Here is an 18,195-nt window from a genome sequence, read left to right on the forward strand (position 1 = left end):
TAAAGGTTACTCTACACCAGCCTAGATCCATCTTAATTTCAGATGTACCAAATGTAGGGAGATCAAATTTCTTTTCAGTCTAAAAGAAGTTTACACATCAAAATATTTGATAGCTTTAAACCCTTAGTAAATCACAAATTAAAATTTTAAATCTAAATTCCAAAATTTTTAGAAAAATTTAAAAATCAATTAAATAATTATAATTATTTATTTTATTTTATCTTATCTCATGTAATTTGACTAAAAATATTTTAATTTTAATTATATTTTTATATTTTATTTGTTTACTTAACTCTATTTTTATTTTTAGTGTGGACAATACCAAATTACATGGGTGATTGAGATATTGTAATTTCATCTAAAAATAATATCCCATAAATAAAAAAACCGTCTCCAATAAACCAGCTGCTGCCACCTTTCTATCTTAAAAGTTATGTTCAATTAACTTGTGCTATACTCCCTTTGTCGTCCTTCCTCGTTATCGCATCTGATGGAAGGAACCGTTCTAGACCGTTCGATCGTAGCTAAAAAAGTCAAGGGCCAGGGCGAGCCCTAAGGGCCCTAGGACTATTAATAAGCTCAATGGGAGCCTACCACTACAGCTCATTTCTCCTGTCCCAAACAAACAGAATTATCAATCAAGTCTTCTTGGTGACCGAACCCTCCAATTTTGCATAATCGCAATCACTCTTTTTCTCTCCCCTTCTGGTGGTGTTTCATCCTGACACTGATATCTTTCATCTCTCTCATTATTTGAGCAAGAGGATTAAGGGCTGGGATCTTTTTCATAGCAGGTTTTGCAGATTCATCATGTCTTGCAGTATTGTTGGAAGCATGGGTATGGCCTTGGAGAAATCTGCTGGGAACGCACAGCATGAGAAGAGAGACAGTTTAGATTTCGCGGAGACTGAACTGAAGCTTGGACTCCCAGGAGTAGCTGCTGATGAGTCACGAGCACACCAGAAAAGCTGTGGCAAAAGAAGCTTCTCAGAGGCCATGGAGTCCAGAAGTTATACCAGTACAGATGAGGACATTACAAGGACCGGCACACCTGAGGACGCTGATAAATTCCATGGACGCATAGTCAAAGAAAAGCAAATGGCCCTTCCTGCCAATGACCCTGCAACAACGGGATCTCGACCTCCTCCTAAGTGAGTATTGCTTTAGCAAAGGAAATAATTACTTTCTGTACTATTAGGGTTTGTCTTGGGCATCAACGTTAACTAGGCAATGTATGTGGTATATTTTTTTGCTTTTCTAGGGCACAGATTGTTGGTTGGCCACCTGTCAAAGATTTCAGGAAAGTGAGAACAATTTCTACATGCGATTCTCTGTATGTGAAAGTGAGCATGGATGGAGCTCCCTATCTCAGAAAAGTGAACCTCAAAATATACAACACCTACCATGACCTTTCCTCTGCACTCGAGAACATGTTCAGCTGCTTACTTACCATGGGTATGATTGAATGTGCATTGTATTCCATTCCCTTATTTCTTTTATCCATTTAATTGGATCTAAATAAGGAAATGTTTGATATTGAAATGTTGAAATGTTTCCAGGCAAGAGTCGATCCCATGGATTGAACGAGAGCAGTTTGATGGATATGCCAAATGGGTCAGGATATGTTCCGACTTATGAAGACAAGGATGGAGACTGGATGCTTGTAGGCGATGTTCCATGGCAGTAAGTTCTTTTAAGTTGCCCCTTTCTTATAAACTCTTAATAGTTTCCCTGCAAAATCCAGAAATTGATGATGTGGATTATTGGTTGCAGGATGTTTGTTGATTCCTGCCAGAGAATGAGGATCATGAAGGCTTCAGAAGCAATTGGTTTAGGTATTTAGCCAACCCATGATCTATCTCTTTCTTTACACTTTGATACAGTGAGTGAGTAAAAAATCTGTTACAGTCTGGTAACCCTCCATGCTTTGATTTGTATTTTGCAGCTCCAAGGATCATGGAAAAATGTAAAAAGAGGAATTAGGGTCCACACATTATGTGCTCACTGGTCGGTGTGTGCATAATGTTGTTGTTCAGTGAAGTAAAGGTGGAAGCTGACAATTCATGATATTCTTTTGAATTTTGTGGTTGGGACTGGGCATATTTGATATATGTTTTAAATTACAGTGGTCATCAGAGGATATGGGATCGGTTGGTAGTGTTTTGTCTGGAAAATATTGCAGTAGGGGGAAATCGCGCCCCAGTCACCTAACTAATCTGATGTCGACATAACTATGTTATCTGCAAAATATATACCGAATTTTCATGGATGTAAGGACATGGGTTTCTATTACGTTCTACGCAGGATACAAAGATGATGGTTAGCCATGGTTCCAGGAATATCAGTGTGTATATTGATTAGAAGGATTGATTTTCGGGAGGCTGATTTGCTCTCATCCTAATTGTATTTATTTAGCACGACACTCTTTTGTTATTGTTTGAGATGGAATATGTATGTTCATCCACGATAGCTTAAGATCAACTGCTCTTGACCCTTCACAAATTACAATCGGAACGATTTGTATTTATATTTTTTTTTAACCATCCTATTGTTTCATAAACTGGAGCGATAATAAATCAATTATTTTACGTACAGATTTGCATGGTTGACCACTATTTATGGAATGTAAAATATCTTATATAATATCACATGTTGGATTACTATTTTTGCAATGGGTTAGGCATTGATGAATCTTAATTTTAGATTAAAATACATGTACATATCCGATAAGCTGTATATTTTAATATGCATGGAATGCTATGCATTATGAGTGTAGAGAGCTAAAGAGCTTTCACTATACACCAACAAAACTATAAATCATAGGCTAAAAAAAACTTTATCGCTGTTTAAAGGAAGACCCAGGTTTATCTATCTTAAGTTTAAATCAAAATAATTACTTTGATTAATTTTATTGACAGTAAAAGTGACTAAACTAAGTATAAAATAATAAAAGCTAAAGAGAGTAGACAACTCATAAAATTAAGCAGCAGTCTAAACTTCTACACGATTTTTTGAAGTTGCCACCAACAGCGACAAAAACTCTTCCATGTTTTCTGGTTAACCAAACCAGATACGGGTAGCCGCATTGTTTCTGAAAGTGGTTGAGTCTTTTAGGAAGGTTTAATCAATTTTTCTTCTTAGTTTAGTTTGGTGGGCTTGAGTCCTGAAGAATTGTATTTAGGTGGGCTTGAGTCATGAAGAATTTTATTTAGGTGGGTTTGAGTCATGAAGAATTGTATTTAGGTGGGTGTAAGTTAATGATTGTTTCTCATGGCCTGATCCGTTAGTGTCGGTTCAAATTTAGAAAATCAATAATTTATTAATTTTAAGTGATTATTAAAGGTACTTAAGTAATGAATTTTAAAGATGGTGTAAAAATATGAGGTGTGGGAAAATGAATTAGTTGTAAATTGTATAATTTTTATTTATATAAATTGTGTCTAACTACGTGTTTGAGTTTTCAACACAGGTAAAATATTATGCATACAATTATGTTAGTGCAACTTTTTAGTTTCTTAATGATAGAATTTTGATACAAAATATTATAAAGTTGTTTAGAAGTTAGAACATATCGTTCTTGTGGGGCGCGCACACACACATATAATGAAAGTCATTATAATCCTTGAAATTACAAAGTGTTCCAATAATGCAACCTAAAATGTCTTAGAATTGTTAAACAATCATTTTTTTCTAGATTGTCCTCTCATATTGCACATGAAAAATGTTTAAATCCAAAAAAGGTGATAGATGTATTTTAATATTTTGATATATGTCAAGAGAAGAATGTAATAAAAGTGCTAAATAGAGAGAGAAGGAGAGAAGAAGAGAGAGAGATAAAAGGAGAGAGATAGTGAGACAAAGTTGAAAGGGGGTTGTTGTGAAGGAGGGATTGAGGGAGTGAAGGATAGAGGAAGAGAGGAAGAGGGGGAGAGAGGGCAGTGTTAGTTAGGTAGGAAGGGAGAGACATAGTTAGATGGAGGAGAGAGAGAGAGATACAGGCAAGGGGAGAGAGACACACATAGTGTTCAAGGGGGGAGAGGGAGAGTAATGGGGGAGAGAAAGAGTGAGGAAGTGACAAGGACAGAAAGGAGAGAGGGAGGGTGATATGGGGAGAGGTGGAGGCGGGAGAGGGAAGGACAAAGGGAGAGAGAGAGAGATGGAGCTAGAGGGGTGGGGGAGAGAGATAGTGAGGAAATGAGAGAGAGGTAGATAAAGAGAGGGGTAAAATAGAGATAGAGAGAGAAAGAGCGAGGAAGAGAGGGAGAGAGGAGAGAGGGAAAGAGGAGACATAGAAGGCGATAAGGGGAGAGAGAGAGGTAGAGAAGAGAGAGGGTAGGGAGTGGGAGGGAAAGAGAGAAAGGGGGAAAGAGGGAGGGGGACAAAGACATAGATGGAGGGGGGCAGAGGAGGAGAGAGAGGGAAGAATAGAGAGACAAAAATATAAATATAGATATGAAGATAGACAGAGAGTGTGTGAGGGAGAGAAAGAGAGATAAAAGGAGAGAGGGAAGGAGGAGAGGGAGAGGGAGTGGGGGGGAGAGAGAGAGAAGAAGAGAGGGAGTGTGGGAGAGAGAAAGAAGGATACAAGAAGGGAGATAGAGACAAATCTGGAGGAGGGGGACAAAAGGGAGAAAGGAAGAGGAGGAGGGAAGGATAGATAAGGGGGGAATAAGTTAAAGAGAAATAATGAGATATGATGAGAGAGTCTGGGAGAGAAGAGAAAGGGAGTAAGGGAGAGAGGAGAGAAAGAGGGAGGAGAGAGAGGAGGGAAGGATTAAAAGAGGGAGAGAAGGGGGTGAGAGGGAGAGAGAGGGGGAATGAGACAGAGAGAAAGAGAAGGAGGGAGAGATATAGATAGAGATAAAGTTAGAGGGGGGATAAAAGAAATATATAGGGAGAGAGAGAGAGAGTCAGGGGGAGATGAGAGAGAGAGGAGTGATAGGAAGTGAGAGTGAGAGGGGAGGGAGGAAGATAGAGATAGAGGTTGGAGAGAGAAGGAGGAAGATAGAGATAGTTAGAGGTTGGAGAGAGAGGGAGGGACATAGAGACATAGTTTCAGGTGGGAGAGAGAGGGAAGGTGATAGAGAGATAGATGTAGATGGGAGAGAGAGGGAGAGAGGAGGGAGGGATAGAAGGTTAGAGGGGTAGATTGAGAGAGTAGAGAGGGGATGTGCGGGGGTGAGAAAGAAGGAAGGGGATGGTTTGGGGGAGAGGGGCATGTAGGAGAGAGAGATAAAGAGAGAGAGGAGCGATGGCAGGAAAGGGTGTAGATGGAGGGGGTAATGTAATGTTACAAAATTGTGCATGCATTCAATAACTTGCGTGCAATTTTGTTAGGAACACATGCATGGTTCTCCCAATAATTTTCCAACCAAACCTCATGCTTGCCACTTGCCAAAAATCCAAACAAAAATATAGCGAACATGTATAGAAGAGTAAAAAAAGCATTTAATGACTTTTTGTTAGAGAGAATATTTTTTGCCACTTTTTGGGAGTCATGTTTTTTTCTTATTGTATTACTAGAACAAGTTTCTTTTAATTGGAAGTCAACTTAAGTAATTTGAAGACAATTATTGTCTTTTGGTGTTATTAGAAGGCAAATTTTATCTTGTTGTAAATTTGGAAGACACTTTTTGTCATTTTTATAAGATTGGGAGAGAATATTTTTCTTCTTGTGTAATTGAGGATAATTTTTCTAATTTGAAGACTATATATATATATATATATATATATCTGTGTGTGTGTGTGTGATTGGAAGATGATTTTTGTCTCCTTATAATTACAATGGATTTAAACATGAGGAACCATCATAATAAAAAAATAAAAATTTCAAGGAAAAAACACTAATAGAAAAGATAATTGAAGCAAGAGAAAAAGGTAGGGATGGGAAAACACAACCTATTTAAAAGAGAGAATCCAACTTCTAGCATGATAGATGGACCTCCAGTGAATATTCCATAAAAGAAAAGGTTCAAGCAATTTTCCTGGTTAGCTTGGTGGGCTTGAGTCATGAAGAATTGCATCTAGGTGGGTGAAAGTTAATGATGGTATCTCATGACCTCTTAGTGTCAACTCAAACTTGGAAAATCAATAATTTATTAACTTGAAGTGATTATTAAAGGTACTTAAGCAATGAATTTCAAAGATAGTGTAAAAATATGAGGTGTGGGAAAATGAATTAGTTTCAAATTGTATAATTTTTATTTATATAAATTGTGTCTAACTGTGTTTTTGAGTTTTCAACACATGTATGTTATTTTCATGTAAAATATTATGCATATGATTATGTTAGTGCAACCTTTTAGTTCCTTAATGATAAATTTTTGATACAAAATTTTGTAAATTTGTATAGAACATATTGTTCTTGTGGGGCACATACACACACATATAATGAAAGTCATTATAGTCCTTGAAATTACAAAGTGTTCCAATAGTGCAACCTAAAATGTCTTAGAATATCAAGCAATCATTTTTTTTTCTAGATTTCCCTCTAATATTGCACCTTCAAAATGGTCAAGGCATAAAAAAGTTATAGATGTATTTTAATATTTTGATATATGTTAAGAGAAGAATGTATTAAAAGTAGTAAACAGAGAGAGAAGGAGAGAAGAAGAGAGAGAGCGATGGAGAAAAGGGGGTTTGGGGAGAGAAGGATAGAAAGAGAGAGATAGCGAGAAAAAGTTGAAAGGGGGTTGCTGAGGGAGTGAAGGATAGAGGAAGAGGGGAAGAGGGGGAGAGAGGGGGGTGTTAGTTAGGGAGGAAGGGAGAGATATAGTTAGATGAAGGAGAGAGGGAGAGATAGATGGAAGGAGAGAGAGAGAGACAGATAGTGTTCAAGTTGGGGGGGGGGAGAGTAATGGGGAAGAGAAAGAGTGAGGAAGTGACAAGGAGAGAAAGGATTGAGGGAGGGTGATATGGGGAGGGGTGTAGGTGGGAGAGGGAAGGACAAAGGGAGAGAGGAGAGAGGGAAGGAGGAGACATAGAAGGAGAGAAGGGCAGAGAGAGAGGTAGAGAAGAGGGGGTAGGGAGAGAGAGAAAGAGAGGAAGGGGGAAAGAGGGAGGGGGAAAGAGGGAGGGGGACAAAGACATAGATGGAGGGGGGAAAAGGAAGAGAGAGAGGGAAGAATAGAGAGACAAAAATGTGAATATAGATATGAAGATAGACAGAGAGTGTGGGAGGGAGAGAAAGAGAGAGAAAAGGAGAGAGGGAAGGAGGAGAGAGAGAAGGAGGGGAGGGAGAAAGAGATAGATCTAGAGGGGTTAGACAACATTGAACAAAAGTGTAACTAGGTTCGGTACTTGTCAATGTAATTTTTCTATTTTTATTTGTCAATAAAAAGAAAATATTACTTTTATAAAATTATATGAATGTGTTTCTTTCTCATTCCATTGGTCTAGGATAGTCAAAGAGTCAAGATTATGTTAAAGAGCTCTTTATGAGCATTTATGTAATGTACATAGGTCAACCTAGTGTCAATGTTATAGATCTGATCTGAAAATATATGATAATAGAAATAAACCCACTAATAACAAGATCTGAATATAGATAAATGCTTCTCTTTATTAATCAAACCCTTAAGGTAAGAAAACACCATACATTCACTCCTTAAGGAAGGAGAACACTCCACAAGCCATATGCTTGTCCATACAATATTCCTTGCCATCTCTCAATGGGGAGTCTCTAGCCTCTATATAGGCCTCATACATACGATACCATGGGTCATTACCATGGTTCCCTCAATACCATCTATCTAATACCATGGGTTTATTACATTATCGCTAACTACTTGTGGTCCCTTACATGATACGGGTTAACCAATTTATTTATTACTATGGCCCATCGCATTATTACATTATTCCCTTGGGTACCTCCCTCTGTACCCCATAATATCCCCCTAGGTATACTACATTCCACCCTCCTTAAACATGTTTCGTCCCCGAAACATAAGAAGAACACAAATAATAAGATTTACTCAAAAGAGTAGTCCACTAGTACCATATGTGTGCATCTAGCCATCCTAGAGGAAGGTGAACCCTTGATCTAGCTGGTGCCTCTCTTGCTTGAGATGGAAGTTTACCCTGGCGGCTCTTATGTGTTGATGTGTAGTAGGTGGATCGTCGCCCCTTTCTATCTGTCATGCGGGGGTTGTTGTCCTTGTGGCTAATTCATTTCCATCTTGTTGGTTGTCTTCTTGCGGGGTGATGTGGGTGGTGATATGCTAAAGTTTTAACCAACATTGTATATTTCTTTAATTCACCACCTAATGGAGCCTGATTGGTGTCTGGTACATGTTTTGGTGCCTGTTGTTGTTTATATCTTCCAATATTACTTAAACCACTGAGTCCTCATTTGATGTATCAGTACCTTCTGTTTCAACCTCCTTGGATACTACCTGTTTTTCTGGTACCTGGTTTGATGTTTGTGTTTGATTGTCAACCATCAAAGGCTCATCATCTCATGTGTAAGTGTCATTAGAGCTTTGTGCTTCTGCATCCATAGTTTTTGCTTAGGTCTTAATGGAAATATCCTGCAATGTAATTTTCTTCTTTTTATACCAAAGCTTCATGAATTTCTTCTGCACATTAATATTGACAATACCCAAAGATTCCATCCAAGGATATCCCAAAACAACATCCATGTTATCCATATCTGAAGTATAAAAATCACAATGCAACACATACTGATCCATAGAAAGCTTCAAAGATTTATAAACTTGAACATCCTCATTATCAACCTGTGTGTTTTCAATGTGTTTTGCTAGAACTTGCAATTTTTTTTCCAAATTAACATTGATAAAATTATGCTTGCAGCTAGGATTTATAGACACAATGATCTTCTCTTTCTAAATCAATCCATGAACCTGTAATAAGGAGATACTAGCAGAAAATAACCCTTTAGGTTTCTTGGTTTCCTTCTTTCTTGTAAAAATAAAATCTTTGCTAGGTTTTGTGGTTTCCTCCTTTCTAGTATGAGACCATTCGTCCAAAAGTAGTTCTTCTATTTCATCAGCACTACATAACTTCAGAAACTCACTGTCAAGTGATTGCCACCATATATAGGCCTCATTTTTCAAATAAGACCCTATTTTGTCCTTCCAACACCCTAGATGGTCCAACTTATGATATGCTATAAAATTTTCAATAGAATACCAATCATATTTTCCTTTAAAAAACTTACTGTTATAAGCCATGAAGAGGGTTTGTAAAACAAATTACTTACTTGGCGAAAATTTGAAATGGCCACAATTCAGTCAATATTGCTCAGGATCCCTATTATGACTTATTTTTTGAAATGGAACAACCATTTTGCTTCTTCCCATGTGATAGAAATCCCAATCTAGACATTGGAATTTTTGATTTGCACTACAACTATCCCGCCGTCACAAAAATTTCTGAAAAAAAGCGGATTTTAAATCAGCGAGATCTCCCTCATCCGGAATCCGATTCGACTGATTTTTTTTTTGAAATTGGGTATTGTTTTGCAAAGAACCCAGATCTGTAATTAGAATTTGCAAATTTTGACCCATCATGTAAATATCTGATTTGCAAACTCGCCGCCTCGAAAAATGTCTACAACATAGCTGATTTTTAAATCAACGATATCTCACTCATATGGACCCCGATTAAGCCGACTTTTTTTTTTTAAATTGGGTATTTTTTTCACAAAAAACCCAGATTTGCAATTAGATCCTGCAAATATTTCCTCATCACGTACATGTGTGATATACAAACTCACTGCCCCAAAAAGTGACTGCTAAAAAAAAAAAACAAAATCTTCGCTTTGCCCAAGAAAGTGCTCTAATACCACTTGTTATAGATCTTATTTGAAGATATATGATAATAGAAATAAACCCACTAATAACAAGATCTAAATATAGATAAATTCTTCTCTTTGTTAATCAAACCCTTAAGGTAGGGCAACACCATGCATTCACTCCTTAAGGAAGGAGAACACTCCATAAGCCATATGCTTGTCCATACAGTATTTCTTGACATCTCTCAATGGGGAGTCTCTAGCCTCTATATAGGCCTCATACATACAATACCATGGGTCATTACCATGGTTCCCTCAATACCATCTATCTAATACCATGGGCTTATTACATTATTGCTAACTACTTGTGGTCCCTTACATGATACGGGTTAACCACTTTATTTATTACTATGGCCCATCCCATTATTACATTATTCCCTTGGGTACCTCCCTCTGTACCCCATACTATCCCCCTTAGGTATACTACAGTCAAGAATCCCTCCAAGACAAGCACCATTCTTCAACAAAGAAGTCTACAAGATAAACGATGTACAAACACAGTCATGTTGGCCTGTAAATTAAATATAAGTCATGTCGGCTTGCATCAACGAACACACCTCTTCACACTATCATGTCGGATAATTATGGAGGATGAACCACTATAAATACCCAGCTAGGGTATCCGTAAAATAATAGAGAAGAACTCAGACTTGTCTGAGATTTTCGGAGGTTTGTGACAAGGTGATATTCATATGGGTACAAGACAGAGATCTACATTACACGAGTAAGGATTTTTGGATAGCTCTGCAACTTGGGTAAAGTACAGTGGCTCAGAATCTTGGTCAAGTATAAGCACAGTATCTCAGTGAGTACATTGGCTCTACATTTCTCGGATGGTCATCATGATTCTGACCTTGGTGTAAGGAAGATCTCAGTCAATACATTGGCTCTACATTTCTCAGATGGTCATCATGATTCCAACCTTGGTGTAAGGAAGATCTCAGTGCAGGGAAGAACACTATTACAGTCTTGGTGGACCTATCTCCTAGCAGTATTTACATCTATATGATAAGAAATATCTCGAGAAACCTCACTATTTCAACATACATCCTAGATGTAATCTCAGTCTTACTGTCTCGGCATAAAGAGGATCGCGATGATCCCACAGTTGCACTCACAGTCTCGGCATACTTGAAATGAAATACACTCTTGGCATGCTCACAGTGATCACATAAACACAATCAAGATCTCAATGAAGACAAGTTCAGTATAGAGACCTGGTTTACATGATGATGATCTCACTAAGAGTGAAGTTATGATCTAAGTGCATATGGAGATATGGTACAATAGTCATCTCAGTGAAGGTGCAAGAATGATGATCAAGGTGAAGCAGTAGTGTTGATGATGATCTCAATAGTAAGAAGAGGATTGGTGTCTTGGTCTTGGAATGGCCTAGTAGGTCAAGGATCACAGTCTTAGTACTTGTCAATTGGAATCTTTATAAGAAGAATTTTGTGCAGGTTTTCCTCTCCAAGAGGGAGAGGTTTTGGCGCTGGAAGAAAGCCAAATATCTTGTGTTCTTGTTTCTTTGTTTTCGTAGTAGTTTGATGAAGCAAACACACACACTAATAATAAGAAGAATATCAAGCTAAGATAAATTGTAAAAACACTCCAAAAATTGTTATCAAGTCTAGAAGAATCCTAATAATACTAATTTCCCTAGATTCTTCAATAGATAGAGGTAGAGAGACTAGGAAGAAGACCTAGAAATAAAGGAAATAAGAGAGAGATAGAGAGGGAGGGAGGGAGGGAGATACAGACAAAGGTGGAGGGAAAAGGGAGGGAGAGAGATGGGGGAAGAGAATAAGAGAGAGAGGGAGTGGAGGGGAGAGAGAGAAGAAGAGAGGGAGTGTGGGAGAGTGAGAAATAAGGATAAAGGGAGGGAGATATAGACAAATCTAGAGGAGGGGGACAAAAAGGGAGAAAGGAAGAGGACAAGAGAAGGATAGAGAAGGGGGGGAATAATATAGAGAGATAGAGAGAGATAATGAGAGAGTGAGAGAGAGAAGATAAAGGGAGTAATGGAGAGAAGAGAGAAACAGGGAGGAGAGAGAGGATGGAAGGATTAAAATATGGAGAGAAGGGGGTGAGAGGGAGAGGGGGGGTATAGAGGGAGATAGAGCAAGAGGGAGAGAAATAGAGGCATATAAACATGGAGAGAGGGGGGATGAGATAGAGAGAAAGAGAAGGATGGAGAGATATAGATAGAGATAAAGTTCGAGGTGGGAGAGAGATGGGGAGGGCAAGAAATATATAGGGAGAGAGAGAGAGTGGGGGGGAGATGAGAGAGAGGGAGTGAGTGGGGGAGAGAGAGAGAGTGATAGGAAGTGAGAGTGAAGGAAAGAGGGAAGAAGATAGATATAGTTAAAGGTTGGAGAGAGAGGGAGGGAGATAGATACATAGTTTGAGGTGGGAGAGAGAGGGAAGGAGATAGAGACATAGATATATATGGGAGAGAGAGGGTGAGGGGAGGGAGAGATAGAAGGTTAGAGGGGTATATTGAGAGAGTAGAGAGGGGATGTGGGGGGGTGAGAAAGAAGGAAGGGGATGGTTTGAGGAGAGGGGCATGTAGAAGAGAGAGATAAAGAGAGAGATGAGCGATGGGAGAAAAGGGTGTAGATGAGGGGGTAATGCATTCTATAACTTGTGTGCACTTTTGTTAGGAACACATGCATGGTTCTCCCAAGAATTTTCCAACCAAAACTCATTCTTGCCACTTGCCCAACATCCAAACAAAAATATAGCGAACAAGTATAGAAGAGTAACAAAAATAACTTAGTATTACTTTTTGTTAGAGAGAATATGTTTTGTCACATTTTGGGAGTCATATTTTTTTCTTATTGTATTACTAGAAGACCTTTTTTTTACTTGGAAGTCAAATTAAGTAATTTGAAGACAATTATTGTCTTCTTGAGTAGTTTGAAGACAATTTTTGTCTTTTGGTGTTATTAGAAGGTAAATTTTACCTTCTTGTAAATTTGGAAGACACTTTTGTCATTTTTATAAGATTGGGAGGGAATATTTATCTTCTTGTGTAATTGAGGATAATTTTTTTAATTTGAAGACAATTTATATATTTATTTGTGATTGGAAGATGATTTTTGTGTCCTTATAATTACAATGGATTTAAACATGGGGAACCATCATAATAAGAAAAAAAAAATTTCAAGGAAAAAATCTCATAGAAAATATAATTGAAGGAAGAGAAAAAAGTGGGGATGGGAAAACAAAAACTATTTAAAAGGGATAATCCAACTTCTAGCATGATAGATGGACCTCCAATGAATATTCCATCAAATTTTTTTGTTGTGGATGATCATATGATGATGTATTTGTTATAAAATTATATATTACAAATCTACATAGACGCAATACAATTCCCTCATATATGGCGAGGGGTTTCCTTCTAGAGAAAAAAAACCCTAAATTAAACATAACTTCTACTCTCAGATCTCCACCTAATGAATGGCCTAGATTGACTACAAAATTACAACATTTTACAAGGCAATTTTACATCTATTTTTAGCTTCGGGGCGCTGCCCTTGATACCCTCGCGAAGGGGGGGCTTCCAAAGGTCGCAGCCCCCACGCTGGACCCCCCTGCAACATATATTTTATGGGTGGTGTTGCCACCACATTATGAACTGGGGTCTAATGTGGTGATACCTCTAAATAAAGAAGATAACCAGGCTCCAGACCCAACAATATTTTCTTGGAGCTAATTATAGTATGGATGAAATTAGAGGGGAGACTTTGTAGAAATTCCTTATAGATTCAAACTTGTAATTGTAATATGCTAAAATAATAGACTTGAATCTACTCTAATCACTAGCGAAAACAATTAAACGACCACAAAATCACAAAGCATACAAGAGAAAGAATTCAATCAACACATTACACAATGATTTCCCGGGGAAAACCACAGCTAAAACCCATGCTATCTATATATTGCATTAGTCAGAAAATATGAGAAGATTACAATGCTTTTCTCAAGCTCGAGCAACCTATGCACTATCTCTATTTGTCTCACTACTTCCTAAACAAGTCTAAGCCAATAGTTAACCAATTTTCTGCTTGCCCAAGTCCCTATTTCCTTGTGTCATTTCCTTGGGAATTATCCCCCCTATGAATTAGGGAAATTCCTCAAATCAATTGCGCAATCCATCATAGGCCTTCCTATGATTGCATGCATCTCCTTTACAATTTGGATGATTATACAACTAATAGTACATTATCCCTAAACTCCAATCGCAACTAGGTCTTTCTCTGATTTGACATGCATGAGTTATTTATGAGTGAATTATCAATTTACTGGTTGATCACTTCGGGAAACACCACACTAGAATTCAAGCAGCACCAAATTTTACTTTAGGAAACACCACACTTGACTATAGGAAACACTAGAGTACTAGACCTACCACTAGTTCCTCCATCAGTTGGAACTAGTTTAACTGAATTTAACTCAATTAAACTGAATTAACTAATTAGAACTCAAAATAAAATCAACCAGGGATCCTATAATGTAGGCGACACTCTACATGACTCTAGTTAGACCCTCAACTCGAATTAACTAAGGGAACTAAGACAAATTAACTTAGTTAACTAATACAAGTTGTCATGAGATGTGGAATTACAATTTTATTCCAAATTTAATTCAAGGAAAAAATTAAATTGGGATTTTCTTGTTGCATTTTGAACACTCCCTCTGAACAATAAAGGGATTATCTGCTACCCCAATCTTGCCTTTGTGAAACTCAAATTTTCATCTCGACAATGACTTTGTGAAAATATCTGCACCATGTGCTTCTATAGGAATGTACTCTAGAAACATGATTCTCCTCTGCACACAATCTTGTAGATGGTGATACCAAATGTCGATATGCATGAAACGATCATGAAAAATTGGATTGTTAGAGAGTTTGATACAACTCTAATTGTTACAGTAAATCAATGTAGGATCCATTTGCTGAACAAATAACCCAAAAAGGATCTTCCTCATCCAGATAGCCTCATAAGATGCTTGACCAGAAACCATGTAATCTTCTTTCGCTGAACTGAGTGCAACTGATATATGCTTTCTATTGTACCAAGAAACTGTTGCTGACCCAATGCTGAAGATTCCCCCTGATGTTATCTTCCTATAAGATGGAATCCCTTCCAAATCTGCATCTGTGAAGCCTTGAAGATTCATCCCTCTATCTTTCTATACCAAAGACAAAATTGAATGGTGCCTCTGAGGTATCTCAACACATGTTTATTATCCTTCCCATACAGATTGATTGACTTAACCATTGCTTGACTAAGTTGGTTAACAAAAAAACATATGTTTGGTCGTGCGTTCACCAAATACATAAGTGAACCCACAAGATGCCTGTAAATAGTAGCCTCCACTACTTCACTTGAAGTAGCATCTCCCTTCCTCCAATTCCATGCTAGAGGAGTCTCCATGGGTTTGCATATCTCCATGTTAAACTTCTTTAATATCTCGTTTGAATACTTTCCCTAAGAGACAAACAGTTCTTCATCTCCTTGCCATACTTCCATAATATGGAAATAATGCATGAGCCCTAGGTCCTCCATTTTGAATTATCTTGAAAGATCCTCTTTGCAAGATTTTACCAGCTTATCATCACCTGTTAGAATTAAATCATTGACATATAATAATATAATAAAAAATTCACCTTTAACCATAATATGGTAAAGGTTCACATCTGCTTCACTTTTGGTGAAGCCCAACTTGGTGAAATAGTTTTCAATCCTAGTGTACCAAGCATAGGGTGATTGTTTTAGTCCATACAATTCTCTCTTGAGTCTACACACACGTGACTCTCTGGTGAAGGTCTCAAGTCCTTTCAGCTTCTCAATGTACACCTATTCCTCAATCACACCATTGAGGAATGTTGTCTTTGCATCCATCTGATGTATCTTTCATCCCATCTACCTTGAAAGTGCTATAATAGATATGATTGAAGAGTACCTTTCTACTGGAGAAAAGGTATCCTCGTAATCAATTCCCTCCACCTGAGAGAACCCTCTCGCCACAAATCTAGACTTGTGTTTCTCTACACTCCCATATGCTACTTGCTTTACCTTGTAAAGCTATATGAAACTCACAAATGACCTGTATTCTGGTCTTGGGACCACTTCCTAAACACTTTTTCTGATAATGGAGTTATAATACTCAACCATGGCATCAACCTCTACACTCTCTCTCATCAGATCCATGTATACAGTGTACCGATGTGGTGACCTCCTCTACCTGTGCTGTGATGTGAGTGATCCCACATTCGCTCTAGCATCATGCATCAATCTGTCAGCCTCTCTGGTGTGATTCCTTCCATCTCTGGAAGCTTCTGCAGGAGTAGGTGCTTCCACTCTCTGCTCCTCTGCATGTGGCTACTCCACATCATCCTAAGGTTCTTCCTTTGGAGCTAAAAGCTCCACTTCTCCTTGCAACTGACGCTCCCTCTCAAGGGAACATCTCATGACATTCTCTTCATCAAACTTCACATATCTACGAACCACTGCCATCCTGTGACATGTTAGGTACACCCAAAAGTTTTGAGGTGTATCAGTGTACCCCACAAATATGCCAAACTCAGCTCTTGGTTCTAGATTTTTCCTTGCATCCTTGGTAACATGATAATAGAATAATGAACCAAAGATCCTAAAGTGTGCCATATATGGTTTCTTACTTGAAAAAACTTCTTCTGGTGTACCCATCTAGAGAATCCGATGACAACTCCTGTTCTACACATATACAACTGCGTTGCATGCTTCAGTGCACAAGTGCAATGGTAGGCCCTGATAATGTAACATTTCCCATTCATCTCCCACAATACTTCTTTTCTTCCTTTTAGCCACTCCATTCTACTATGGGTTATGGGGTGCTATTAACTCCTGTCGAATGCCTTCTAATGCACATAATTTCTTGAATCATTCGACACATATTCTCCACTGTTATCGCTCCTGACAACTTTAAATTTCCTGCCAGTATATTTCTCCAAAAGTTCTTTAAATTCACAAAATTTAGCGAATGTCTGATATTTATTCTACATGAATAAAATCCAAAACTTACAAGAAAAATCATCCACATATATTACATAATACATGTTCTTGGTTGTGGAGGCTGTCGAGAACAGTCCACACACATCTGAGTGAACTCTTTCAAGGATTGTTTGTGCTCTATTGTCCTTGTCATGACATGTACCTTTGGTGTACTTCCCCAATGTACACCCTTTGCATGTGTCTCTCTCCTCTAGTGTACCCTTGGGAAGTACTGTAAAAATTTGTTGCATGATCTTCAAAGCTCTTTGGTGCAAGTGACCCAATATTCCATGCCACAATTGTAGAAATTCCTTGTAGATTCAAACTGCTTATGTAATATGATAAAACAAAAGACTTGAATATACTCTACTCATCAGCAAAAAAAAAAATGACTGAGAAATCACAAAGCATATAAGAGAAAGAATTGAATCAACACATTACACAATGATTTCCCTAGGAAAGCCACAGCTTAAAACCCCTACTTCTTGTATATTACATTGGTAAGAAAATATGAGAAGATTACAATGCTTTTCTTAAGCACAGGCAACCTCTACACTATCTCTATCTATCTCACTACTTCCTAGAAAAACCTTGGCCAATACTCAACCAATTTTATGCTTTCCCAAGTCCTTATTTCCTTGCACTATTAAATGAGGAATTAGGCCCCTATTTAATATGAATTTTCCTCCATTAGATTACACAGTTCCTTTAGGCTCTTCCTCTAACTACATGCACCATCTGTACAATTTAGATAATTATATAACTGATAGTACACTACCTTTGAACTCCAAAATCAACTGCGTAACTTTCAGATCTGACATGCATGAGTCATTTATAGCTAAATTATGACTTAACTAGTTGAACACATGAAGAAGCATCCAACTGTTAGACCTCCTACTAGTTCCTTCATCAATTGGAACTAGTTTGACTGACTATAACTCAATTAGACTGGAACAATTAATTAGAACTCAAACTAAACTCAACCAGGGTTGCTATAAAGTACGAGACACTCTACATGTCTCAAGTTAGACTCTTAACTCAAATTAAATGAACCAAGTCAAATTAAATTAGTTAACTCATTCTCGTTGTCTTGTGATGTGGAATTACAATTTTCTCCTAACTTAATTAAGGACATAATTAATTTAGGAATTTCTTGCTGCATTTTCAACAACAACTCACCGATGTCTAGGCTCTGCACATTCTCTACTTTTGCGCTCAAAGCAAGAAAATATTCTACATCCAATTTGTAGAGGTTCTTTACTTGAACCTTGATCCACTTCGCTTGTCCTAAGACTATGTGAGGAAGGAAAGCATTTCCCTTTCTAAATATCACAT

General features: G+C 37.8%; 1 protein-coding gene across 1 annotated transcript; it reads left to right on the forward strand.

The window, feature by feature from the left end:
* The first annotated feature begins 615 nt into the window (after nt 1-615).
* On the forward strand, nt 616-2,587 carry LOC149142341 (auxin-responsive protein IAA16-like). Its single transcript, XM_089446563.1, has 5 exons — nt 616-1,151; nt 1,262-1,455; nt 1,560-1,683; nt 1,774-1,835; nt 1,946-2,587. The coding sequence occupies exons 1-5, from the start codon at nt 811-813 to the stop codon at nt 1,981-1,983; spliced, it is 759 nt and encodes a 252-aa protein (XP_089302689.1). The 5' UTR covers nt 616-810; the 3' UTR covers nt 1,984-2,587.
* Nucleotides 2,588-18,195: the final 15,608 nt, after the last annotated feature.

This window comes from Pinus tabuliformis, chromosome X (assembly GCF_031772625.1).
Source record: "Pinus tabuliformis cultivar Carrire ecotype Pingquan chromosome X, CPIR1, whole genome shotgun sequence".
NCBI lineage: Eukaryota > Viridiplantae > Streptophyta > Pinopsida > Pinales > Pinaceae > Pinus > Pinus tabuliformis.

Excerpts from the sequence above, each read along its gene's own strand:
- LOC149142341 (XM_089446563.1), top strand. The coding sequence starts at position 811 with ATGTCTTGCAGTATTGTTGGAAGCATGGGTATGGCCTTGGAGAAATCT. Across the intron at positions 1,152-1,261 it reads GGATCTCGACCTCCTCCTAA|GGCACAGATTGTTGGTTGGC; the intron begins GTGAGTATTGCT and ends TTGCTTTTCTAG. Across the intron at positions 1,836-1,945 it reads TTCAGAAGCAATTGGTTTAG|CTCCAAGGATCATGGAAAAA; the intron begins GTATTTAGCCAA and ends TGTATTTTGCAG.